This window comes from Furipterus horrens, unplaced genomic scaffold (assembly GCF_987537825.1).
Source record: "Furipterus horrens unplaced genomic scaffold, mFurHor1.1.pri manual_scaffold_12, whole genome shotgun sequence".
Lineage (NCBI taxonomy): Eukaryota > Metazoa > Chordata > Mammalia > Chiroptera > Furipteridae > Furipterus > Furipterus horrens.
Window position 1 is genome coordinate 44,061,396 of NW_028327182.1, and position 27,844 is coordinate 44,089,239.

At 40.4% G+C, this 27,844-nt stretch overlaps 1 protein-coding gene across 1 annotated transcript in view; it reads left to right on the forward strand.

Moving 5' to 3' along the window:
• DGKH (diacylglycerol kinase eta) overlaps positions 1-27,844 on the forward strand; it is a 196,142-nt gene that overhangs the window by 57,503 nt on the left and 110,795 nt on the right. Inside the window, exons 3-4 of the mRNA XM_090258064.1 lie at positions 20,118-20,228; positions 22,556-22,636. Of these exons, the coding sequence (XP_090114190.1) occupies positions 20,118-20,228; positions 22,556-22,636 (192 nt within the window). The remainder of the gene's footprint in view (positions 1-20,117; positions 20,229-22,555; positions 22,637-27,844) is intronic.

Consider the following 27,844-nt stretch of genomic DNA (forward strand, 5'->3'; position numbering starts at 1 on the left):
CCAAGTAACATCTGGCTGTGAAATACAGCGGGGTTTCTGTCCACCAGGGAGAGATGGCTAGAAATGCAGAGAGCCTCTTAAAGGGTCAAGACACAAAATTTTGTTTGCAACCACTTACCCTGGGCTTTTGTAGAGGGAGAGCAGAGCAGACTTGAGTCACATGAGGAGAGTCTGGGGTTGGTGGCTCGAGAGAGAGCTGAAGAGTCAGCCACCAGGATCCCTGTGCTGAGTCATTCCCCATACTGCTGAAGCCATCTTTCTTGGGCAGTGCACCACTCTCCATGCTATAGTCCCACTTGCAGGAATTCCTCTTGCTTCATCCTGTGGAGCTTAAGCTGGGCTGCTGAGAATTACAGCTGGAGCCACTATAACTGATTAAGCATAATAGAAAGCCTGAAGGCAAAGGCAGATCTCTGGAAGCTTTGAGACCTTAACTGACCCTCCCCCAGGCCCTGTGCTGGTAAAAGCTGGCCTTGGTGTGTAACTTGGTTCTTTCTGCACATGCCAGGCCCAGCAGAGGAGTAAAAACTGTGGATTGCTGATAGCTCCAAACATGTTGCCCAGGGCCAGTCACAGGCAACGTCTGACATAAGTCTGAAAAATGAGGAGAGTTTTAGAAACCTTTGGGACAACATGAAGCATAACAACATCTGCATCATGGGATACCAGAAAGAAAAAAGAGTGAACAAGAACCTATTTGAAGAAACAGTGACTGAAAACTATTCTAATCTGGTGAAGGAAAAAGACACACAAGTCTAGGAAGGACAGAGAGTCCCAAACAAGATATAATATTACAAAAATTTATTTCATAAAGCAGCAGTAGGTTTTGAGAGCATTTACTCCAATTTTGAAAGAAATTGTTGGTAAAATGCTATCAAACAACATCACATGCCACAAGAAATTGTTCATGAAAGGAAGAGTCAGTTGATTAAGGAAACTTCATTATTGTCTTATTTTAAGAAATTGCCACAACCAACACAACCTTCAGAAACCATTAACCTGATCAGTTAGTAGCCTTTAACATCCAGTCAAGAACTTCCACCAGCAAAAAGTTTACAGTTTGCCGAAGGCTCAGATGATGGTTAAAATTTTTGAGCAATAAAGTACTTTTAAATTAATGTATGTATATTGTTTTTTTAGATATAATGCCATTGAATACTTAACAGACTGCAGTGTAGTGTAAACATTGCTTTTATATGCACTGGGAAGGTAAAACTTTTGTGTGACTCACTTTATTGAGACACTTTATTGCAGTGCTCTTGAACTGAACCCACAATATCTCCGAAGTATGCCTGTATACAGTTTTAGCTACTTAAATCTCAAGTTGAAATTTAGTTTAATAAAATGTCTCACTTGTGTGTTTTATATGTTGAGAATTCACTCTTAAAATTATTTGAAAACCACCTTGTAGAATTCAATTTGCCTTACTCTTGTATTATTATAATGATCTTTAACACCTTCAGACTTTCTCACTTTCTAATCTGTATTGCATACTATTGCCAAGGTTAATTTTCTTTAAAATACCGACACTTTTAATTAAATGCTTGAAACTCAAACCCTATTGTGACAGAAAGTAAACCTAGATATTAGCTATAATTCTGCTACAAAATGCTCTGAGACTTTAAGCAAATCTTTGTTTTCTCACCTGTATTTTCTCTGCTCTAAAATTTTACTTCGTGATTTTTTCTCTAGCTGTCAGTGTCTCCATGATCCATCTCTCACCCACCCAGTTCTTTCCCTCCACTAATTCCTACCCTGTCTTCTGCTCTGGTTTGCTCATTCCCTTCACTCCTGTCTCCTCCCTTCCACAATGCACACGCCATTTGCTGATTAATTAATTTGTGCATACAAGTATATTCGTGTTATTTCCCCAGCCCAGGCTGGCCCTTTTCTTAAGCCCATTGTTTCAAATTCTGCACATTTAAAAAAAATCACCTCCTAAAACTAATGGATAAAGAAAAGTTCCTGAAGGAAAGCCTGGCAGCACCAGATGATAAGAGTGTTAAGATAGATTGGGAACAAGCCCCATGGTTTGTCTAGAACTGTTCTGTCCAGTATGAGAGCTACATGGCTACTTAAAATAAAGTAAATTAGGGTGAACTCCAATTAAAAACTTAGTTTTTCAATCTCACTAGTACATTTCAGGGGCTCCATAGCCACATGAGGTTATTCCCTAGACAGTAGAGATACAGGACATTTCCATTATTTGCAGAAAATTCTGTTGGACAACACTGGTCTAAAAGGTCACAGGTGACTTGAGAGTTCTGTTTCAGGGATTTCTGGAGGACAAATATATTTGCAGATGGTCAGAGGAAATGTTTGCTGAAGAAACAGGTGATGATTTTAGACAGGGAATTTTAGAGGTTTGGTAGTTTCAAGAGGGAGAGTCATAGGGCAAAATGCAATGGCTAAGTTTTAAAAATGTATGTGTAGAAAAGGTTTGTGAAAACAGAAGGACTGAGTCTGTTCTAGCCATTGGAGGAAGAGTAAGTAGGAGAAGGTAGACATACTGGATGCTGGGAAAAACAAGCAAAACAGGATGTTGACATGGGTTTTGTTCTACTTCAGTTTTGGCTGAGGTCCCAAAAGGTTGCAAACAAAACAATAGGTGGCAATGACATCCTAATTTCTAATTAAGATTGCTCCCCTTAGCCCACAATTTGAAGGTGTAACTTAGGTTGAAGCAGCCAAGATGGACTGGAAGGGCAGGAAGGAAGGGGGTGCTTCCATTTCACCTCAAGCTGAGTAAGGGGGTATAGGAAAGAGACTGCTTGGTTCTCTGGACATGATCTGTGTCTTCTGGAGGCTGTGGGGACATTGAAACTGGACTAGAAAAGTTTAGAAGTCAGATGTTGGAGCTATACCTGCCTGCCTCGCTGCACAACAAGAAGACGTGGCCTCCCTGGGAGCCAGCTGTGTTGTCACTAATAACAGGCAGTGGGGTCTATTTCCTTTTGACGAGGAAGACCAGGAGAGGGTCTTTTAATGAACGGCCCTGCCCAAGAGTTTTTCCTGCCAGAGGCAGTGTGACCTTTGCAGTAGAGGCTGGAGGGTATGTGGGAATTCTAAGGGATCACTTGGAGGAGAGGCTTTGCTTGAGCCCTGGGACCTCCTGCAGCAGGATGTTTCCAGAGGGAAAAATCTGCAGAACCCACACAGAAGCCCCATTTGAGGAGAGAGACACTGTGGGTAGTGAAGTGAAGGGAGGAGCTGACAGATTGAAGAGAAGATATGCCTGTTGTACCTAGAGCAGCCCCGGCCTGAGGAGGGGAGAAACTTCAACTTTGAATAAAGTTTGGAGTTTGGGCTGGACATTTTACCTCCTGAAATAAAGTCGTTTTTGTGTCCAAAGGACTTTTAATTTTTATGAATGACTGGAAAAGCGTTGGAACAGATTTCATCCATACTAAGGAATAATTAGGCTTCTGAATGGATTAAAGGTGCAGTGGAAAAAGCACCGTTTTTGCTGTTTGTACTCAATGGAGCTGTATTTATTCGGGGTAATGGCTATACCAATTGAGAGTTTGACAAGGGTGGAGAATGTTTCGAAAAGCTTTTAAAAGATTGGGTTAAGAATTAGTAAGAAGTAACCAAAAAGATCATTTCGGTATGCCTGGTTGAAGAGAAACCACAGGAACCGAGTGGCTCAGGCAGATGATGTTTTACTTCTTTTCCTGGGAGTCTTCCTGGGAGTCTGCAATCTGCCTGAGGAGGAGAGTGTTGTATTTTATTTAGGGTTTATGGTTTGGGTAATATTAAGCCTTAGAGTTTTGTGGATTGTCATTTTTGAAGTAAGAGCAAATGAACGCTGTTTAACACAACTGAGCTCTCCTCTGCTCGTGGTGGTCCTAGGTGCCCTTTGATGCTATGAGGGTGTTAGCAATTAAGTATGTTTCTCTCAGTTTGTGATTGGGATGGGGTAGTTTATTATTTCTATTTTGTTTGCAGGGTTGGTCTATTTATTATGTATGTAGGATGCCACCAGCTGCAGGTAACCGAAAGCCATAAATCATATTGGCTTAAGCACGTAGAGGAGGTGCAGGCTCTGACTTGCGTTTCTCTGATTTTTTAGGCTTTGCCCTCCTCACTATGTTAGCTGTGTCCCTAGCAAAGTGCCTGAATCAACTCCAGGTGTCACAGAATACAGACAGAAAAGGGGCCCTTTCTTCTGGTTACCAAAAGCAGCTCCCCCACCCCCTCCCCAGGAGACCTCTTTCATATCCCATTGGCTGGAATTGGGTCATGTCCAACCTCTGAACTAATTACTGATGGCACGGGGGAAGGAATCCTCATAGCAATTTATTAGACTAATTACTGTGTATGTACTTCCTAGAACTAGGAATAGAGTCAGCACATGACTTTCAGAGGAGTGTATAAACCAAATCAGGGTTCTGTTGTGAAGGAGGAAAAGGGAAATGGATGTTGGATAGATTCTTTCATCTGTTCCTGGATTTATATGTGTTGACTTAATTACAGACTAGATGGTAGGAACAGAGTATATGTTAAATAATCTGCTGTGGCAATACCCAAAATATAGTGGTTCAAATAATATAGTTTATTTCTCACCAGGAACAATTCAGAAGTATGTGGTTTGGATCTGGTGGGGTGGCTTTAATCTTGCTTGAATATTGCTGCCAAGTGGTAATAACTAAGAAATCCCTGAAGTTCAGAGACTTAGAAAACAAAAAAAGTCTCTTTCTTACACCAGGGTCCAAGGAGGGCTTCTGAGGTAAGTGAGTATCTCCATTGCATGGGACCATTCAGGAACCCTGGTTCCCTCCATAGTGTTTCCTTGCTGTGTCCCCAGGGGATTGTCCTTGCTTGTGTGGGCAAAGCTATGCCACCATTTCCAGGTTCTAGGCAGAAAACGGTGAAAGAGAACATGGAGCATGTAGGCCCATGTATAAAGGCCTAGACCAAAGTGACATCTCTTCTGCTCACATTCTGTTGGTGAGATCTTAGCCACAAGAGGACGTCCAGCTGCAAAAAGCCTCGTGTCATGTCTGTTTGGGCTATTATAACAAAACATAGACTGGGTGGCTTGTAAAAGACAAACATTTATTTCTCAGTTCGGGGGGCTAGAAGTCTGAGATCAAGGCCCTGCCGATTCACTGTATGGTGACGGCACTCTGTTTGGTTCATAGTTGGCCATCTTCTAGCTGTGTCCTCACATGGGAGAAGGGGTGAGGGAGCTCTCTGGGTTCTCTTTTATAAGGATATTAATTCCATTAATGAGGGCTCTGCATTTATGACCTTATCATCACATTGGAGATAGGGCTTCAACATATGGACTTTGAAGGGACACAAATATTGTTTCTCACACCTGTGCAATGTAGTGTCTCTGGTACAGTTTGTGTGTGTGTGTGTGTGTGTGTGTGTGTGGTTTTAAAGTTTTATATCCTAGATTATACATTTGATAAAGGAAAGACAGCAGGCATTTTTTTTGGAAGTGCATGGTAAATTCTCTTCTTAACACCCATTTGGACTTTGATCCTCCTCCTCTAAGGTAGCTGCTTGCTTTCTCTGTTCTTTGATCATAGGGTATGTTTCCAAACTTTTATTTTTACTGTTTTATATACTACTTTCAGAATTTTTTGGTCATACAAACTAGTTTAGTAGGGTTTATAAGCAAGTGAATAGCGTATACACACCTTTTATACGTAGGTTAATCAAATATTGATAAAAATCTTTTCTGGAATCTTAAGTCTGGTCTTATTAGCTCCAGGAAGGTACACATTTTCATCTGCTTTATGTACTTTTTTATCTCCATTGCTTAGAATAGTTTCTGACATATGGACACTCCATTAATGTGTTAAGTGAGTGAAAAGATGTAAAATAGTTCAGGTGTGAATCATTGAACTTCATTTTTACCTCTTTTTTTTTAGGTATATTTTATCTATTACGTTGTTACAGTAGTCCCAATTTTTTTCCCTTTGCTCCCCTCTGCCCAGTACCCCCGTTCCCTCCTGCAGTCCTACCTCCCCTGATTTCATGTCCATGGGTCATGCATATAAGTTCTTTGGTTTTGCCCTTTCTGATATTATGCTTAACTTCTCCTTGTCTATTTTGTACCAACCAATTATGCTTCTGAGTCCCTGCACCATTTCCCCATTTCTCCCTCTTCCCTCTCCCAGCTGATAACCCTCCAGATAATCCGCATACCTATGAATCTCTTCCTATTCTGGTTTGCTTAGTTGGACTTTGTTTTTATTTTTTAGATTCAGTTGCTGATAGTTGTGAGTTAGTTGTCATTTTAATATTCATAGTTTTGATCTTTTTCTTAAATAAGTCCCTTTAACATTTCATATAATAATGGCTTGGTAATGATGAGCTCCTTTAGCTTTCCCTTGTCTGGGAAGTACTTTATCTGCCTTCCATTCTAAATAATGGCTTTGCTGGAAGAGTAATGTAGGCTGTAGGTCCTTGCTTTTCATCACATTGAATACTTCTTGCCATTCCCTCCTTGCCTGCAAAGTTTCTTTTGGGAAATCAACTGATAGTCTTATAGGCACCCCTTTGTAGATAACTCTCTGGTTTTCTCTTGCTGCTTTTAAGATTCTCTCTATCTTGAATGTTTGGCATTTTAATTATGGTGTTTCTTGGTGTGATTGTCTTTGGGTCTAGCTTGTTTGGGACTCTCTGTGCTTCCTGGACTTGAATGTCTTATTTCCTTTGCCAAATTTGGGAAGTTTTTCTTCATTATTTTTTCTCACAAGCTTTCAATTTCTTGCTCTTCCTCTTCTCCTTCTAGCACCCCTATGATTCAGATGTTGGCAAGTTTAAAGTTTTCCCAGAGGTTCCTAAGCCTCTCCTCATTTTTTTTTTCAGTTCTTATTTCCTTATTCTGTACTGGTTGACTATTTTTTTCTTCTCTTATGTTCCAAATGATTGATTTGAACCCCAGTTTTCTTTCCTTCACCATTGGCTGTGTGTGGATTTTCCTTCATTTCATTTTGCATAGCCTTTACTTCTTCCCTTATGCGTTTGCCATACTTATGCATATCTGTCAAGTCTGTGAGCATCTTCATCACCTTGTTTTGAACTCTACGTCTGTTAGGCTGGCTATCTCCTTGTCGCTTAGTTCTCCCACAGGAACCTTGATCCGTTCCCTCTTTTGGGCCATACTTCTCTGTCTCCTCATCTTGACAAGTTTCTGTGTTTGTTTGCCTCTGTGTCTTAGGTAGAGCTGTCGCACCTGTTATGTTGTAAGGGGCAGAGCCTTAGGTATTCATCAGCATGGGTGACCCGTTTCACCACGTTGTGGCGCTGTATGTGGGGCTGGGGTCTGAGAGGGAACAATGCTACTTGCTCAGCACTTACCCCTTTTTCAGGCCTTCTCCCTCTTCCATATGGAACTGGCACCTCTCTAGCTGTTGCCCTGGCCGCTGTTCCCAGAGTGAGTGGGTCTGTGGACATTCTAGGACTGTGGGGACCCTTTAAACAAGCGGACTCTACTGAGAGACCTGGAGTTTCTTCTTCTGCTCCAACCCCTACTGGTTTTCACAGTCAGAAGCAATGAGGCTTTTATTTTCCCTGGCACTGGAGCCATGAGTTGTATAGTCTGGTCTGGTGATGGGAGCACTCCCCAGATGTCCCGCCCTACTTTTTAAAATGTGCCTGCTGCTGCTGCTGCCACCACCACACTGCATCTTCTCTGCCCTGGCTCTACCCCTCCTACCTGTCTGGATGAGTATTTCTTCTTTATATCTTTGTTTATTGGACTTCCATACAGCTCAATTTTCTGGAACTTCTGATTGTCTCTAGTTTTGAGGTAGCTGTATTCCTTCTTAGTTGTGGAGGGAGATGCAATGTGACTGTCTAGGCCTCCATCTTGGCCCAAAGTCCATTTTTACCTCTTCACTTAAGAAATTATTTAATTTCGTAGGCCTCTTGAGTGAAATAGTCTTTTTTTGCCTCACCTTCCTAAGGAAAAGTACAGCAAGCAGAGAGTCTTCCCTGACTTTATATAACCTCAGCAGACAAGTCTGTGTGTATGCAGAGAATCATGTGCAATAATGGTACCACATATGTGATGTGGCCTCATACAGGCACCCAAGATGTAGGGATATGTGAATGGGAGAAAGGAAAAGAAAATGTTTACTTTATCCCAACAATAACAAAAATATCCACTTTTTTGAACCCAACTTTTCTCAAGTGGATTGGAGTTTGGGTAGAATGAGGAAGAAGTAAAATAATTTGACTTTTGGGATTAGGGAGAAAGGATTAAACAATCTAATGAAGACTGAGTGGGTAACGTGACCTGTTTTGTGATTTATTTTATTCTCATAGTGCAATATATTTTTCAGAGTTCATGTACCATTGACAATATTGAAAATGAGAGTGATAAGGTCTTTAGGATAAACATCATCTTAGCACATTTCTCTCTTCCTGTGATTCCATTACCTTTTACAAACAGGGCTCTGAGAGGACTGAGCACATGCAGTTGTGCTCAGTTGGGTGACACATTTCGAAAGGAGGGTACCTAAGGGTACTAAAGGGGGGAAATCCTGGGGAAGAGCATTCTGGGCCTGTGGTAAGACACTGAAATACAGACTGCAAGATAGGACGCTGTGTGTTTGTTCAGCCATTGGAAGGTAGACCGGTATGCCAGGAGTGTAAGCTGCAGGGGTGAGGGGATGGAAGCTGCACACAGAGAGAAGGCTACAAAAGCAGGAAATGTATTGATGGTCAAGGGCTCTACATGCAGATATTTTGTTTAATTCTGTACTTGATGAACAGAAAAAATTTTGAACAGGGAAGTGCTATGATGAGATTTACATCATAAGGAAATAATTCTAGAAGGATGGAGCATAGAGAATTAATTAATTGGGGAGGGACTAGTTTGGTGTATGTGCTTTTCATGTTTGTCCATGTGGTTTTCTCTTATGAAGAACAGGGAACAGTGTTCAGCTGAGCCTGCTCCAGCGAGCCAGCATCCCTAAGCCTAGAGGAACAACTCTGAGAACAGGCCGTACACAGTCTGACAGAAGGGTCTGGCTTCTTGGTTTTGGTTTGGAGTCCTTGAGTGTGGTACCTCTCTGAGCTTGTGCTCCTTGATGGTAGGAGAACACCTGGTGTGCACCTGCTGGGGGCGCCAAGACAGAAAGAAAGGTCCTGTAGTTCTTCTTTCGGCTGTAGGCCTGGAGGACAAAAAATAATTTGTTCATATTGTCTAGCACCATCCTCTCTGTGTTTCATCCCTTTTCTTATTGCTGACTTTTGGTAAAGACTTGAGTGTTTTGTTTTGTCTCCACTTTATTATGGGCTTTTAAGAGTAGTTTTCCATACTTGGGGCAAACTTAAAGGGGACAGAGTAACTTTCAAATGTAGGGTTGGTGCTGGAGTCAATCAGGGCAGCTAATCAGCTCCCCTCTCCAGCAGGAGATTTCTGTCTCCAGTGCTAGTCTTCATTTTTTTCATAAGAGGTGATTTGCTAAATCTAGGTGAGAAATAGTGAAGTCAGTAGAATTGGGACACTGGCAGTAGAAACAGAAAGGAAGTCCAGGTTTTGAAAACATCTTGATGGAAGACTAGTGAATTTAGGGGCAAAGGAAAATGAGATAGATTGAAAGTTTGGGGATTGTGTGCTTAGGGAAATGATGCTGCTGTTAGCAGATAAGGGTCACAGGAAAGGGGACAGAGTAGCCATAGTGTGGTGCTGAGTTCACATGAATTCCAGATAGGGTGACTTTTACTCAGTATTGGGTAGTTATTTACTGGAAGTTTCAGAATTTGAATCTAGGTTTCCTGAACCAGATCAATGTTTCTTTCTGTTATAATAAGACATATATTACATGAAATAAAATGTACTTGTTGAGTTTCAGGTGGATGTAGAGATGTCACATATGCAGTTGTAAATGGGGCTGGATTGAAACATTGCAAATAAATATAGATTTTTTTTTAGGAGTTATATATATATTTAGAGGACATAATTAGGCAGTGTGAAGGATACATTCACCCAGAGAGATTTGGCACCATGGAGTAAAAGTGGTACAGTAGGTTGAAAAAAAGGAAAGGGGCAGCAAGAATATATATATTTTTTAAAGGGGTTTTATAGTCATGGAGAAGAAGGTATAGATTGTGGCCTGGGATATAATCAAGAGGTGAAAAAAGTTCAGCTTTTTAAGGCCAGACAACCAAGGGGGAAAAATGAGTGGAGAGGGAACAATTAGAGATGGAAGACAGAGGGAAACGTTCAATTTGGTTTAACAAACAAATGATAAGTACCACTGAGGTGATAGGCATGGTGCTTTGTACTAGGGATACAGAGATGAAGTCCACATGGTCCTGCCAGTGGGAAGTTTATTGCTTAGTAAGGGTCAGGAACAAGAGTAATATAAGAACAGCTAATATCTACTGACCATTACATGTCAGAAACTGTTGTCAGTACTTTACATGCATTGACTCATTTGGTCCCACAAAACCCCTACAAGTTAGTTATCATCATTATTTACATTTTAAAGGAGAGGAAACTGAGGCACAGAAAGGTTAAGTAATTTGCCCAAAGCCTTTAACATCTAGTCAGCCATGGAGCCAGTGTTTACATACAGGCCACAGCCAGCACCTCTGTGCATCGTGTAAACAGATGATAATGCGACAGTGCAAGGAGAGAAGTATGAAGAATGTACAGAAGTAGCGTAAAGGAGGGAGTTCAGGTTTTCAGGCAGGGGAGATCTCAGGAAGCATAAATAGGTGATGGGGTGGAACCAGATAAAGGAACATACTGTTAGGACCAAAGTGTAGAACCCGTGGTGGTATAAGGTATCTATGTGTGCGTGCATTACTGTTTTTCTTAGTAATTTGCACAGCTTTTCTCTGCCCTGTCCTAACCACAGGGGCTAGTCACATTTGATTTCACTCATTTCTGTGAACTAAGGTATTTTTTAAAAATCTACCAGAAGTGGGTTATCCTTTTAGGGGTACGGGCCCTGCCCATTGAAACCATCATTAGAGTGCAGTTTGTGATATTAAATATAACATATCAGTGTCTACCTACCTACCTACCTGTTTATGCATTGGCAGAAATCTAACTTAAGAATTTCTTATGCAGTTGGGACCCATATACTCAATCTCCGGGGGAAGAACCAGAGAATGTGAAAGCAGATTATTGAGTATGCAATTTAAATTCCAGAAAGCAAGCAGATATTTTGCATAGAATGGTTAATAGCACTTCTGAGACAAAATAATATAGTAAATATATGATTCCTGCTTATGTGTGGTTAGTCTACAGATCCTGAGCTTCACCCCACTCCATTCCATCCTTGGCCATACCCCTGATGCCCGGCTCCTACCTCAGCCAAGAACTGCAGTCTGGGATTGAGAGCAGTGGGAACAGTGTGAGACTCAGGCGTGGTGTGAAGTTGTCTGTTTTGCACGTTAGTTTCTGGTTTAAAAAAAAAAGTTTAGTGATTTATTTTAAGCTTCTACGTAAAAATAATTGTGTTACTGTAGCTGTGTGGGCAAAGGGATTATATTTGGAAGTGAGTGGGGGTATTTAATAAAGGAAGAAGTAAATTCACAGTTGGAAGAATAGGTTTTTTTACCCCTTTACAATGGAGTACTATTATGTGACACTCATGAGTATCAGCCAGGATTCATCTAACTCTGACAAAAAGCTTAATCTGTATTCCTGGCTCTGAAAGAAAAACCTGAGCATTAGGCATAACACCACTACCACCCTGTGGTAATATGTTGTAGTTCATTGTATTTTATGGGAACAAAAGCATATTTGATGTGTCCACATTGTATAATAGCATGTTATAAAATTATATATTTTTTATCTCTTTATTATTACCTATTAGAAAAATGTACTTAGAAACTCCTAAAGAAAGAACATGTTAAAAATGGAGAGAAAGCTTAATTTTAGGAATCAACAAATTAAAAAGTTCACAAAACACCTAGTTTCAGGAAGGTAATTAAATAGCTTTTCTCAAGGGAATTACAAAGCAATATAAGTGTTAAAGTACTTTAGCAATCATTAGATGGTTTATTGATATGGAGGGCAAATACAATATGTTGGTTAATTTTCATGATTTTGCTTTAGAATGCATTAATTCATGATTAAATGTGTTTTAAATATTAAAGTTTATAGTATTTCAAACAAAATGATGAAGATATTTTGAATATATTTAGAGGTTTCATAGTACTTCACGAAACCTGGGAAAACTAGAGCTCTTTCATTGTCTTCTTATGCACATGCCCCCTTGATTTCTTGAGGAGCAGATCTAATCCCTTCCAGGGTGTGTGCATGCTGCTGTGGCAGAGTTGGGAATTGTTTGATAGACGATTGCATTTTTTCCCTTTTGGACAGGGGTTGGTCCTAGGAGTTATGGTGGGTAGCCCTTTCCATGGGGCATGGCAGGATGAGAAACTGCAGAACCACAGACCATTTTCAGAGTATTATGCCTCCCCTGACTTAACAAGCACTTGTTTGTATGGTACTAGAGTGTATCTGCTGCCACACTACATTCTTCTGTCAACATTCACATCCCAGACAACCTGAATACTCTGTGTGTGTGTGTTACATGTAAAAGTAAACAATTATTTCTGAAAAAAATTTTAAAAACCAAAACAGTAGTGGTTGTGTATGAATAAAACAAATAAAACTATTTCACGAACTTTTAGAATATTAAATGCCAGTATTGTTGTATGACTATTAAATACCATTATAGTAAGTGCATGTAATCATATTGCTGTATAGCTTTGGACTGTATTTCATGGAACTGTAGAATTCCTCAGAGGCACTCTGGAAAGGGGAGGCTCAGCTGGTCAGGTCATGGATTACCTTTTAGAAGTGCCTTGTCCTATATCCTCTGATTATTCTGATACACAAAACTTCTTCAAATGACAGTTTATAAAAGGGGAAATGTTTGGTGATGTTGTAAATGAAAAAGCCCCTGAATCACTTTATTGCATCATTATTAAAGCTGATTCTAGAAACACTCTCTATCTCCATGTTTTATAAGCTGGGATATCCCTCCTTTACTGCATTATAATCTGGCTCCTCTTTGAAACATCCTTTTATTGTTCACACTGTGATTCCTCTGCCAGCGTTCGCTTTCTTGGCTGGGTCAGGCCAAGGCTAGCTCTGGCTTTGGGTGGTGGTTCAAGCTGGAGACATTAAGGAAGAAGCAGCAGCAGCAGCAGCTAGGGCTACTCTTCTCTATCTACACCATTCCCCCGCCCCCCGCGCCCCCTGCCTTATTTCCTAGTCGTCGTCGGCAGCCGTCCGTCTCGAGAGACGATGGTGTAGCTTCTTAAGAGTCTATCTGCACCGCCGAGAATGGCTGTGCAGTCCGACTCGGAGTGACACGGTATCTGTCTCCTCCCGTGTTGAATCGACATCTTGCGATGACGCTGGAGTGTCCTCTCCAGTGAAGCTGAAGCTACAGAGCCTGGGCAGGGTGATATGGAGGGTCTGCTGTTGCCCATGCAGCAGACCCCCCCTCTCTTCGCAGCTGAAGGGTCCAAGGGAAAGACGGAGTCAATACAGCTTGGCTTCAGGTGCGCCGCAGGAGTTGCCGGTGTTGACTACAACGTCAAACCGCCTTAGGGACTCCGGCTCCGGATTTTCTGTCGGGGTTTACTCCCTTAGCCTTTCCCCTGAAGAGGTATGCCGCAAGGCAGCGGAGGTTTTTTGGAGTCAGAGTTTTCCTTCTCTGTATTTCCTAGTACATGGCAGTGTTCAGTGCAAATCCCAGGTTTTCATTCCCTCATCCAGAAGTCTTTTTTTTTAAGTGCTTTATTGATTATGCTGTTACAGTTGTCCCAATTTCTTTTCCCTTTGTTCCCCTCCACCCAGTTGTTGTCCCCCTGCCTTAGTCCATGCCCATTGGTAGTGCATATAGTTCTTCTCAACCTCTTCCTGTGTACTCCACTTCTTCCTACTATGCTTCTTAATTCCTGCACCATCTTCCTCCCTTTCCCCCCTTCCCCCTCCCCACTGACCTCCCCCCAATATGTTCCCCATACCTATAATTGTTTTCCCACTCTCACTGCCTACTTAGTTTGCCTTTGTTTCGATTCCCTAGCTTCTGTTGTTGGTTGTTGTGACACAGTTTTCATTTTAATGTTCATAGTTTTGATCCTCTTTCTCCTAAACAAGTCCCTTTAGCATTTCATATAACAGTGGTTTGGATCTGATGAACTACTTCAGTTTTACTTTGTCCTGGAAGCACTCATCCAGAAGTCTTATTCTAGTTTTCTTCTGCAAATCAAATCTGTTTTTTCTCTGAGTGATAGTTGAGGATAGCTTGGTTTCTTGTGGGCAGCTAGCTCTTAAGAAGAAAAAGGGAAGATCGTGAGTGAGCATACACAGTTATTAGACCCAAATTACTACCTGCACCTTCCCTGGGGAAGAGCCAGTGGGCGTGGAAAGAGGATAGGACTGGCATCTTAATGGGACTCCACACAAGAGAGAAACATTTTGAGTTTGCAGTGATATAGAACCTCCCGAAAGATGTGTTTTAGGAATATTCTTACTAAATTTTTTAAATGCTCAAAGGTATGAGCAAATAGTTAAACTGATGAGTACCAATTAAAGATGGATGAAAAAAACAAAACCCAAAGTGCTGATTTACACAAATTATTATACTTAATGTTGTTTATGAGAGTGCTTAAGCCTGGGTGACAGTTATAATCACTAAAAGACATGTTAATGCAGGAAGAAGCCTATGCCCTATACTAAAAGTGTTGAATTAAAACCTCCCAGATGAACAGAGGCTGTTAATGTCTATAAAATTTTCCATGTGAATCAGATGATTATCCAAATTTTAGAACAACTGGTGTATTTAATAAAGCTTAATGTAATATATGCATTTGTTTTAATGAAGAGCTCAAACTTGATTTTAAGAAAGTAAGATTCATGTTGGGACAAAATTCAGAAGGGGAAAGAAGGATACAAGTCACAAAACCAAAAGGGCCTGGACTCAAGAGGAACTCGTGGGAAATTTTGGAGGCTGATAAAAAAGCCAGGTTAGAAGCAATTTAATAGGCAGCTGGTGAAAGGCTGAGCGACTGAGTCAGAATGAGATCAAATGGCTTATCTTTCAATCATAAAAAGAGGGGCAATAATCACTCCTGTAAATTCTGCCATGTTTGTGGAAAGAAGTTTTTATTTTATAATCACACAAAAAGTATACATAGAAAAGCTAATTTTAAAAAGAAACATTATGATAGGGACACAATACATTAAAGTGCAAACTTGTGATGAAGCTAGGGTCAAATGTGCATCTGTGTGGTTTGTGTTTGACCAACTTTCAAGCCAAATTATGTAAGTGTACCTGTTGGATAAAATATAGAAACGTAGAAAATCCATTATAAATAATAGTTGATATATAGGTATATCTGCTTTGTATACCACTCAAATACGATATTAATACTGATGAGATAGATGGCCTTCCTTAATAATGATGACATGGTAGTGGGAAAAAATAAAGCAGAACACAAACAACTAAATGCTTCTATTTTTTGCAGGGACATTTGCAAATGAGAAGAGACGGCCACAAAATCAGCTGCTCTGAGTCCAGTTCTCAGAACACTGACGAGTTTCCTGCCCAGGCTCTTAAAATTGTGTAGAGGTCAAGATTACCCCCAAAGACATTTTAACTGCTTTATTTGAATGTCAGTCTTCATTTATTCATTTGTACAGTGAAAAATTATTAAGAGCTATTCTGTGCGCTGGGAGCTGGGATGAGTGCTGGGGCTGCAGTGATGAAGAAGGTGGGCATGGCCCTGTTCCCATTGAGCTCGTAGGCTGGTTGGGGAAATAGATAACATCAGTTTTGGGCTAACTGAATTTTGAAGTGCCAGAGGCCTCCGAGTGGCATTATTGTTTTCTAATTTTCACTGGTAAATAAGATGATAGTCTAAGAAGTAAAATAATAATAATTAGCAGTTGCAAACTGTGATCCATTATTATATCAAATACAATTTCATGATTGATTTCTGACTATGCAAGGATCGTTTCTAAACTAGCAGTGTTCTTAAAATCAGGGTAGATATTTTCCCGTCCCTCTGCGCCTCCCTTCCTACCCTCTCACGCAGGTCGTGCGCTTAGAGACACATAGATCTTTGTGCATGGTGTCTGCTGTTTTTTACTGACATGAAAAGAAGTAGGCTCAGACCTGCTGAATGCTGGAAACCATAAAAGAATTTCCAGTCACTATTTCTTGTTTTCTAATTCTTTTATTTTTTAAAAATACCTTACATACCATTTTACACTTTAACTGAAAGTTGTTCGGTTTAAACATTTCAGACACCCTAAGGTGTCAGCTAATGTGTTAGAGTGCAGTGTTAGTAAGATAGATAGGTTGCAGTCTTTGTGCTTAATGTCACAGTGTGATGGGACCTCAGACATGCAGACCAATGCCATTCAATGTCTGAGGTGCTGTTCTACAGATAGGATAAGGGTGGCTTAGGGAGACAGGGGTGGGAATGGTCACTTCTTCCTCAGATTTCAGAGAAGCTTTCACAGCGGCAGTGGCTCTGGTCCAAGTTGAAATGAATGGGAGCTTTCAAGACAGGCAGATTGAAGAGGGAACACTTAGGGCAGAGGGAGCAGCACAGGAAGGGGCCACCATGAGGTTGGAGAGCATCAAGCAGGGGTCTTCTGCGCCACATACAGAAGTTTGAACTTCATGCTGTAGGCAGTAGGGAACTAAGAAAGGGCTTTAAGCTGCAGCATAACATAATCAGGTTTTTATTTTAGAAAATTACTTTAATAACTCTGTGGAGAATGAAGTATGTTATTTATGCTTTCTTAAAACAGTGCTCACAGAACAGAAATAGACCAAAGATTAAATTTTCTTCCCTGTTTCCTTCAACAGAATTTTACCAAAATCACAATACACTCACTTCTGTACTTTGAATCTCCATCTGATTTGTTCTTTGGGTACATTACATTTTTATAGCGTTTCCATACTTGGTATTTGGAGTCAAGAATTATAGTCCCGGCTCAGGGTAATATGAACTCTGCCACGGAACTTTCAGCATCCTGTCCTTTCAGTCTTTTGCATCTAGTTGCCCAAGCCAAGTGCTGAGTTTCCTTGGTGCTTTTCTCTCCTGTGTCCTTCATGTGTATCAGTAAGTTCAGTACATTCTGCCTCCAAGATAACATCACAAATTGCTCTACTTCTGTCCATGTTAGTGATGCTAGAACTTAGTACGGGCTCCTAGTATCTCTCCCTTGGACTACTGCAGCAGCCTCCTAACTGGTCCCCCACATCCTTTCTCACTCCTTACCCCATTCACACTCTCCTGTACCAAACATTTCACTAGTTTTTTGCACTTAGAATAAAAAAGCCAGCAGCTTCTAGCTCTTGTCTCCCTTAGCTTCATCTCTTCATACTCTCCTCCTGCTCCAGCTGTTATTTGTCCTCACAGTGGCTGTTAAACATTATTTATTTTTCCAAGAAGCTCTTATAATTCAGTGCCTGGCAAATACTCCCTGAACTTAATAGCATAATGATATCATAATAACACTTTCTGCTGTTTATTGAATGTTTTCTGTAACCCAGACAGTGCAAGTGCTCTCCAGGCATTATCTTGTAATTAAATTATATGCAACAAGCTTGTGAAGTTGGTATTATTATAGTATTCCCATATTTTAGGAGAGGAAACTGGGGCACAGAGAGCTGGAGTGATAGCCCAGGTTCTATTGTTAGTGTGTGGCAGAGCCTGTTTTGAAGTTTGCATCCAAATCAAGCTCTTTGGTACTAAAGTTTCAAAAGTATTTTGTTATTAAATTTTAGTGATCTCTCAGCAGTTACTGGAGGGAAATCTTCAAGCAAGCTATAGAGAAAGTCTTTTATTAAAATCGAAAGTAAACACTAATATAACTTTAACTACCTTATTGGAGACAAGCATTTCTCAATGTTTTATGTCTTGTTGATAATAAAGTACAGTGTAGTGTAAAAGTTGGGAGTAAACTGCACTCAGATATAAGTTTAATCTTAGTACCTTCTGTAAATTCATGCAGGTCTCCATATTGTTATGCTAGATAATGCTCTTGGCACTTGAGATATATCAGTGTGCAATCGAGTGGGGTAGATTTAAGATTTTGGTTCTATAAGCTGTTTTTATCATGGAGGCTCATTATATTCTTACTGCTTTTCTGTGAATTCATTATAAGCATGATCCACCTTGTACCCCATCCCAAAAGGGTCTGTTTGAATCAGTCCTGTGATTAGTCTCCTGAGGACAAACTCACAGGAAGGCTGTACGTTTATTGTTGGCTATCTCCTTGTCGCTTCGTTCTCCCACTGGAACCTTGATCCATTCCCTCTTTTGGGCCATACTTCTCTGACTCCTCGTCTTGACAGGCTCCTGTCTTTGTTTGCCTCTGTGTCTTAGGTAGAGCTGTCGCACCTGTTATGTTGTAAGGGGCAGAGCCTTAGGGATTCGTCAGTATAAGGCGACCTGTTTCACCACGTTTTGGTGCTGTATGTGGGTGAGGGGTCCGAGAGGAAACAATGCCACCTGCCCAGCACTTGCCCCTTTTGTAGGCACTTCTCCCACTTCTGCACCGAACTGGCACCCCTCCAGCTGCTGCCCTGGCCGTCATTCCCAGAGTGGGTGGGTCTGTGGATGTTCTAGGACTGTGGGGGCCCTTTAAACAAGTGGGCTCTGCTGAGAGACCGGCAGTTTCTGCCTCCGCCCCAACCCCCACTGGTTTTCACAGTCAGAAGCAATGAGGCTTGATTTTCCCTGGTTCTGAGACCGGGAGCTTCGAGGTCCGTTGAGGAGATGGGAACGCTCCCCAGGTGTCCCTCCCAGCTTTTTAAAACGTGTGACTGTGCTTTCTGCCGGCCTGCCGCTGCTGCCGCCATCACACCACGTCCTCTCCGTCCCCTCTACCTGCCTGGATGAGTATTTATTCTTTATATCTTTGTTTGCTGGACTTCGTGCAGCTTGATTTTCTGGAACTTCTGGTTGTTTCTAGTTTTGAGGTAGTTGTATTCCTTCTTAGTTGTGGAGGGAGATGCAGTGTGTCTGTCTATGCTTCCATCTTGGCTGGAAGTATAACTGAAGCTCTTTGAAGATTCCTCAAGTATCCATGCTGTTTAAACCTTTCTACTTTGGCACACACCTAAAATACCCTTCTTCATCTTTATCATTCTGATAAGCTCTCCTAAAGACTTATCTGGGCCCTCTACTGAGAGGACTTCTTTGACTGTTTCTGAAGCAGATCTGGTGCTTTCTTCTCTTGACAGCCATGCACAGTGCATTGGATATGTGTTTGTTACAATAACATGCATAATTTGTATGTGTTACTTATTGACCACTTACTATGTGCTGTACAGAAAGTCCTTGACATATTTTTTAAAATTTATTCCTTACAACCCTATAAGTTGTTATCCCATTTTATGAATGGTTAAATAAAAGGATAAGGAAGTTTAGTAATTTGTTTAAGACAATCCAGATACTAAGTGGTGGCACCAAGAGTTGAACGCAAGATTTTTGGCTCCAAAGTTCATGCTTCTTTTTTAAAAAATTATTTTAAATTTATTTTGTAATTACAGTTGAAATGCAATATTATATTAGTTCCAGATGTACAACATAGTGATTAGACATTTATATACCTTACGAGGTAATCACCTTGATAAGTCCAGTATCTATCTGACACCATAGTTATTACCATATTGACTATATTCATGATGGTTGCCAGATGGGAGAGGAGTAGAGGGGATGGGGGGAAAAGGTGAAAGAAGTACAAATTTCCAGTTATAAAAAGTCATTAGGGATGTAAAGCCCATGCCTTTTTTAATCATTACATATACTACGCCTCTTACCCTTTTCACCATTTATTAAATACTTACTATATACAAGTCATTGTATGCATCACACTGTATTGTGAGTACTAGTTTGTGTGTATGTGCCTTTATAGTATTTGTGACTACTTTGAGGTAAGGGAACCATGTCAGTTTTACCTTTGCTTTTTGGAACTTTGCTCATGTGCTCCCTTGGTTGAAATAAAAGAAGAAAATATTCTCTCATGTAATTTGTGGGACATGGGAAACAATATTCAAAATATTAATGATAGTGTGTCATTAATTCAGAATTTTATTTGGTTTTGAACTTCATTTTACTCATGCCATTTTGCCTCTCCTTCTTTCCAGACCAGTATTAAAGAGGGACAGCTCTTGAAGCAAACCAGTTCTTTCCAAAGGTGGAAAAAACGATACTTCAAGCTTCGAGGCCGCACGCTTTATTATGCAAAGGACTCAAAGGTAATTTAAGAGAAGACTAGTTGCAAGCACTTGAAGCTGTGGATGGATTTTAAATTTTGATTTTCTAAACTATTTTTGTCTTGGGTCTCACTACAGCCTTTTTGCTGTTACATGAATTCAGTATAAATGTGATCCATCTTGGAAGAAATCCCAAGGGAACCTGTTTGAGTTAGTTTCATGGCGTGTCCCCTCAGGACAATGGAATAGGAAGGTTCTAGTGTAGCGTTCTCCCCTCCGCCCGTTACCACCTTCTTTTTTCATTATTTCTCTTTTTTCTTTCCCTCTAATTAAAATGAAATATTAAATGTAACCTTATTAGATATGATAAGCTCAAAATTTGAATTTTCTCCCTTTTCTTGCTATTTTTTTATATTATGAATCTTTTCCTGACCATGAGTGAGAGAATTGCTATGGTGTGTTAAGAATCAGTGCTCTGCCCCAGCTGATCTATGTGACTCGGTTGGGCATCATCCTGAAAAACAGAAGGTTGCTGGTTTGATTGCCAGTCAGGGCACATGCCTGGGTTGTGGAAAGGCAACCAATCGATGTTTCTCTCCCTCTCTTTCTCCCTCCCTTCCACCCCAACATAAAATAAAATTTAATTTAATTTTTTAAAAAAGAATCAATGCTCTGGTTTCAAACAAGAGTTCCTATCCAATTCTAGCACATCCCCATGGAACAGCTGTGGACAGCATGTGATCTTGAGAGGAGGAGGCTTAAATGAGGTAATAGACATGAAGTGCTTACATAGTGCCTGGCACACAGTAATCACTCAATTATGCTAGTGGTTAAGAATAAAAATCATAGTGAAATAAGATTAAGGCTTTAATTTTTATATAACATTTGAATAAAATAAGAATGATGTAGTTTTGGGAGAAAAAGATTATAATGATGAGTTTCCATTTAAATTTGATATTTTAGTATTTTTTTTCAAAAATAAACATTAAGATTTTTTGCTACTATGCCAATTAATTCGTAATTTCCATATTAAAGGATGTGTGTTCCTGATGTAATGAGTAGAATTATATACCAGGAAGTAAAAACAAATCAACAAACAAAACCTAAATCTTGGTTTATATGCAGCTGTAGAAGTAATAACCAAATAAAATAATCTTATTTTAAGAGTCATTATGTTCAGGGTTGTCCCTGATCTGGCTCCACACTGACTCCACTTTATCTCCAGGCAGCACTGACCTCTGGGCCTTGCCCCTTGTTTCCCATCGCCAGGTGACTTTCCCTCTGTTTCCACTTGAAATTCCCTGTTTTCTTAAGACCCCCCTCAAGTACCCTTTATTCCATTATTTACAAGTGAAAGATTTTAAGTGTTCTTTGCTGGAGGAATTATCTGTGACCTTCCATAGCATTTCGTGCTATCTCATCTGTTCCATTTTTAATAATCTATCTTTCATTAAAATTAATTCTTTCTGTTTTATTGCCCATGCTAGATTATAAAATTTTTTGAGTCAGGGAACAAGTTATATACATAATCAGATTGGTTGGATTGAAACATAACCCCCTGGAGATCTTGAGGGATGGCAGAAGCTCTCAGAGAAGGGGGTTCCCTTTTTGCACTGTTGGAGAAGCATTGTTATGCAGTCTTGCAGGAAAATCATTGAATGCGTGTGAACAATGACCAAATGACTAAAAGTGGGAAGGATACATTTATTTACTAGAATTTCTGAATTTCTAAGTTGTACATTTTTTAAAATTCCATTTCCATGGAGTTTTTACCACTGAAACTTTTTTGATTAAAACTATTTTTAAGACTATATAAAAGAAACATCATCTTATATTTACAGAGCACATTCAGACAGATGAGGAAAAAATAAGATTCACAAAGTTTAGTAACGCAATATGATCTCAGCCAGGACTAGTTCTTTTCGTTTCTCACTTAGCCAATGTAGGAATGATGATGTTGCTGATGTTGCCTCCACCTTCCTGGCAAAGTTGTTAGAAGGTACAAGGTTTAGAGATATTGCTGGGGGTGGGAGGAAGGGGGAGGTTTGGGGGAGGTGGGGTGTGTGTGTGTGTGTGTGTGTCTGTCTGTGTGTGGGCGCTTAGTAGCAGGGTCTCAGTGAATTAGCTTCCAGCAAGCACAGAGCGTTTTGCATTGAAGTTCTTTGACGTCCTTTCATTTTGGGATTTATGTATTAGTTGTACTTCGTGGTTTTACTCACAAAGTATCACTTAAGTTTTTCTTCATTTTTCTATTCCTAATTCCTGACATAGCCTCATAGTCATTACCTGAAAGTAAAAATATATATATATTTATTGTGAAGCATTGAGTCAGGTTTTCATTTAACATGTTTGTGTTTTTTCATTAACAGTCTCTGATATTCGATGAAGTTGACCTCTCTGATGCCAGCGTAGCTGAAGCAAGCACAAAAAATGCTAACAACAGCTTCACGGTACAGTTATCTTTTGCAAACTCCCTTCTCAGGAGTTATAGAATGACCTTTCCTAACATACAAAGAATGGCCTTTTCAGTTACCAACTGTGTGTCACCCTATCCTTATTGGAGCTCTTACTGACGCAATAAACTTGATAAGTGCATTATATACTCTAGCACCCAGTACCACTCATGATTGTGATGTTAGCAGTTTAAATTTTTCACCTCTTCTAAATTTAATACTTCAACTAATTTCATTGTTCTTGAATATCCAAGAAGTTGGGTTTTTACCTTCATTCTCAAAAATAATATTTTCCCCCTTTTCTTCCACTTTTACTCTAGTTGCTCTCCGTGGTTTAGGCAGTTGCTATAGTTCAGGCTTTCATTTCTTCTCACTTAGATAATTCATTTGATAGCTATTTAAGAGGTATCCTTTGTCCATTTAATTCTTTTCCTTACCAACTACAAATCCCATTGCTTAAGACACTTCACTGGTTTGCCATTGCCTGTCAAGCTGCATCTCCAACGCCATCTTAAAGTTTTATAAAATTGTGCCTCAGTTTGTTTTCTTGAGTTAATGATAATTATTTGACTTCTTCACCCTCCCAACCCAGCATTTTTGTCTGTGCCTGTGCTTTTCTTATTCCTTTTGACTTAAATGATTTCTCCATCTGCACCTGTTGAAATTCTACTAGTTCTTCAAAGCTTATCTAGAGATCCTATTCCTCTTCTACTCTTCTGATTAAAAAAACAAAAAACAAAAACAGGGACTGAGTACTATGTGCCAGGCTGTTGTACTCAGCACAGAGATTCAGAGATGGATGGATGGATAAATAAATATCACTTTCCTTTAAAGTATTCTACTATAATTCAGTGAAGTCCATCTGGGATTCTTTTTATAACTACGTATTCCTTAAGTCCTCTAAGATGCCACCACCCACACTCCCAGTCCCTGCTCTAGGGAGCCACCACTGCTATGTGCATAAACAGATAAACAAATATAGAGCAGTGCCATGATAGACTCAAACACTGGTAGGGGTGGGGGTGGGGGAGGAAGCAAATGAGTTCAGATTTAGTCTTATTGATTTATGGATCTGTGGGATAACTGATGGTGTTAATATTTCTTCCCCTTCCCCAACCCCTCCCCAGGGAGAGTTTAGTTTGAAAAGAGGAAAGCCAAGAATAGAGTCCTGAGAAAATACTAAAATTCAAGGTTCAACCAGTAAAACAGAGAGAGCATTCTGAAGTGTAGAAGGAATGGCAGAAAGTAATGATGTTATAAAGAGCCAGTGGAAGACTTTTTCAATACAGAAGTTGTTAAATATCAAATACTGTAGGTAGCTTCTGGCCAACATGGAGGTGTAGGTAGACACACTTTACCTCCTTGCACAGTCATAGAAGCATTACATCTACCTCAAAACAAAAAACAACTAGAACTGCCAGAAAATCGAACTGCGTGGAATTCCAACAAACAAAGATTTAAAGAAGTAATACTCATCCAGATGGATAGGAGGGGTAGAGCTGGGGAGTGGGGAGGAGAGGATGTGGTGTGGTGGTGGCAGCAAGGCAATGCCTGCGGCCAGCTGGCAGAATGAATGGTCAGACATTATAAAAGACGGGAAGGGCACCTGGGGAGCAATCCCAGCCCCAGGCCAGACTGAACAGCTGATGGTTCCAGCACCAGGAAAATAAAACCTCATTGCTTCTGGCTGTGAAAACCAGTGGGGGTTGGGGCAGCAGGAGAAACTGCCAGTCTTTCAGGAGAGTCCATTTAGAGACGCCCACGGTCCTAGAACATCTACAAACCCACCCACTTTGGGAACCACAACCAGGGCAACAGCTAGAGGGGTGCCAGTCCTATGCAGGAAGCAGGTGAAGTGACTGGTAAAGGAACAAGTGCTGAGCAAATGTATTATTCCCTTTCTGACCCCTCCCCCGCATACAATGCTACAAGGCAGTGAAATGAGTAGCCCAGCACTGATGAATACTTAAGGTTCTGCCCCTTACAACATAACAGGGGCAACAGCTCTCCCTAAGACATAGAGGCAAACACTGGAGGCTGTCAAGTTGAGGAGACAGAGAAGTATGGCCCAAAAGAGGGAGCAGATCAAGGCTCTAGAGGGAGAACTAAGTGAGGAGATGGCCTACCTAACAGATGCAGAGTTCAAAACACTGGTGATAACTATACTCAAATAAATGATTGAGTATGGCAAATGCATAAGGGAAGAAGTGAAGGCTACACTAAGTGAAATGAAGAAAAAGCCACAGGAAACCAATAGTGAAGGGAAGGAAGCCACAGTTTAAATCAATGTATTGGAACATAAGGAAGAAAAAAACAGTCAACCAGTACAGGATGAAGAAACAAGAATTGAAAAAAATGAGAAGAGGCTTAGGAGCCTTTGGGACCACATACAAATCATAGGTGTGCCAGAAGGAGAAGAGGAAGAGCAATAAATTGAAAACCTATTTGAAAAAATAATTAAGGAAGACTTCTGTAATTTGGTGACGGAAACAGACATACAAGTCCAGGAAGCATAGAGTCCCAAACAATTTGGACCCAAAGAGGACAACACCAAGACAAATCATAATTAAATTGCTAAAGGTTAAAGATAAAGAGAGACTCTTAAAAGAAGCAAGAGAAAAGAAGAGCATTACCTACAAAGGAGTTCCCATAAAACTATCAGCTGATTTTTCAAAAGAAATTTTGCAGCAAGAAGGGACTGGCAAGAAGTATTCAAAGTAATGAAAAGCAAGGACCTACAACCAAGACTTCTCTATCCAGCAAAGCTATGATTTAGAATGAAAGGGCAGTTAAAGTGCTTCCCAGACAAGGTAAAGCTATGGGAGTTCATCATTATCAAGCTCTTATTATATGAAATGTTAAAGGGCCACATTTAAGAGAAAGAAGATGATCAAAACTATGAACAGTAAAATGACAACAAACTCACAACTATCAACATATGAATCTAGAAAAAACAAAAACAAACTAAACAAGCAAATAGAACAGAATCACAACTATAGCTATGGAGATCATATGAAGGGTTGTCAGCAGGGAAGGGGGAGAATGGAGGAAAAGGTGCAGGTATCAAAAAACATAACTGGTAGGTACAAAATAGACAGGGAGACATTAAGAATAGTAGAGTAGATGGAGAAGCCAAAGAACTCACATGCATGACCCATGGACTAAATGGGGTGGATTGCTGGAGCGAAGGGAGGTGCCAGGCAGAAGGGGGCAAAGGGTAAAAAAAAATTGGGAGAGCATTAATATCATAATCAATAAAATATACTTAAAAATACTGTAGAGAGGTCAAATAAAAGAAGAAATAAAAATGATTCATTGAATTTGTTAGTTTGGATGTCATTTAGTCACACCGATGTGAATAGTTTCAGTGGAGAAGTGAGGGTATGCATTAGGCTGCTCTGAGAATGCAAAGTGGAAAGGCAGAGGCAGACAGGGTAGGCTGCATTTCCTAAAAACTTGGTTCTTTAAAGAAGAACAAGTATAGCTAGAAGAATGATCAGGCTTGAAGAGAGAATTTTGGTTTTGCTCTTCTTTTGCTTTGTTTTTAAAATAGGTTTTAAGTGTGTATATATGAAGAGAGTAAATAATTGTTGGACTTGAAAGTTGAAGTTTCTGTAGAGAGGGAATAATTGGTGGAGCATGATTGCTGCATAAGCTAAAGAGCAAAGGAACCAGAGCACAGGGTAAGAGATTAGCATTGAACAGGAGACAGAAAGTTTATGGAAGTAGTGTTAGCAAACAAAAAAGGGAGTTTGTCTGCTGCCACAAATGCCAAACTTGTGAGGTAGTTGCTGGTGAAAAAGAATGGTTTTATTCAGGTGCTGCGTAATCTTGGAGAACAGCAGATACTGCTCTCAAAGCTTATTACCTCAGCAAAAAAAAAAAAAAGCTTATTACTTCAGCAAAACCATGGAAAACCAGTATAGAGAGTTTTTGCTCCATTCTACAGCACAGTCCTTTGGAGCTCATAGGTGGTTGCTAAATGGTAATCCAGGTAGCCTAGCTTATTCTCAGCTGTTGTCCATTTCAGGCTCCCTCCTGGAGGTCATGGACCATACTGCTTTAGGGCCACAAGGTCACATGCTCCCAGGAGACAGAGAATGCGAATGCACTGGCCCATATATCACTAGGTAGATGAGGAAGCGACAGAGGCTGCCTCATGGAGGCCATGGGTCATATGGCTGCTAAGGCCACATAGCCCATGGAGAGAACAGGCAAATACACCATGTTAATGCAGGTCCTGACCTAAAGTGCTGAGCAAGAGAGAGCGTTTCTTTGTTCCTGACTATGTTAGCTTGGGTGTGGGACAGACCAGGTGCTTTCTCAAAATGACCAATCAACTTCCCAAATTTTTTTGTGCTTCAGGTGGGTCCACCTTTCATCCAGTCCCTTCTTTCCCTAGGCTAGACTGACAGGCCTCTCTGGGCCAGCATACCTCCTGCACCATTTTGACTTACATGGTGCATGTGCCTGCCTTCCCCTGATCCCACCCCCAAGTCTGGAACCAGGGGGATGAGGATGGAAGGGCTTTTCACAGACTCAGTGTAAGAACCTCTCCTTGCCACCATCCTAGCCAATGGGGAGGCTCCCCAGTCTCCCACCAACCATTCACTGGTTACAATAGGTGTCATCAGGAAATACTGCTATTTTCTCAGTGAGATTGAAGACAAGGTCATCTTCTATGAGTAAGAGTTTAGGAGAATTTGGAGTAGCTTCTATAGAAAATAAGAATTGAAACTTAATTGGGACCTGTGGAAAATTTACTAGGTAGTAAATAGTGTCATCGTGTCTACCAAAGGAAGATTGGAGATGAAATATAGTAATGTTCTTAATTATTCGGCGTATAGCATTTTTTAATGATGAAACTAGAGAACAACTAAATTGATCCAGGATTGGTGATACAGGGAATGTTGGACAGAAAAAATAAAGGGGTTGTTGGATATTTGGAGGGTTAATAACTCATCCATCTTCCCCCTCTTGAGTTCTCAGATATTGAGAATGAAACACAAGTGGTAAGGGATAGCTTATTAATGGCTGAGCAGGATCCAATAACCACTAAATACAAAGATTCTGCTAAATTGTGGGAGACCTAAGGCCAAAATGTTGCTTATTATTCTTTTCTCCTTAGTGAAGGTGAGGTGGGGGTGATTAACCAATCAGATTAACCACTTGCCTTCCCTGAGGTGTGAACAGAAGTCCTCTCCC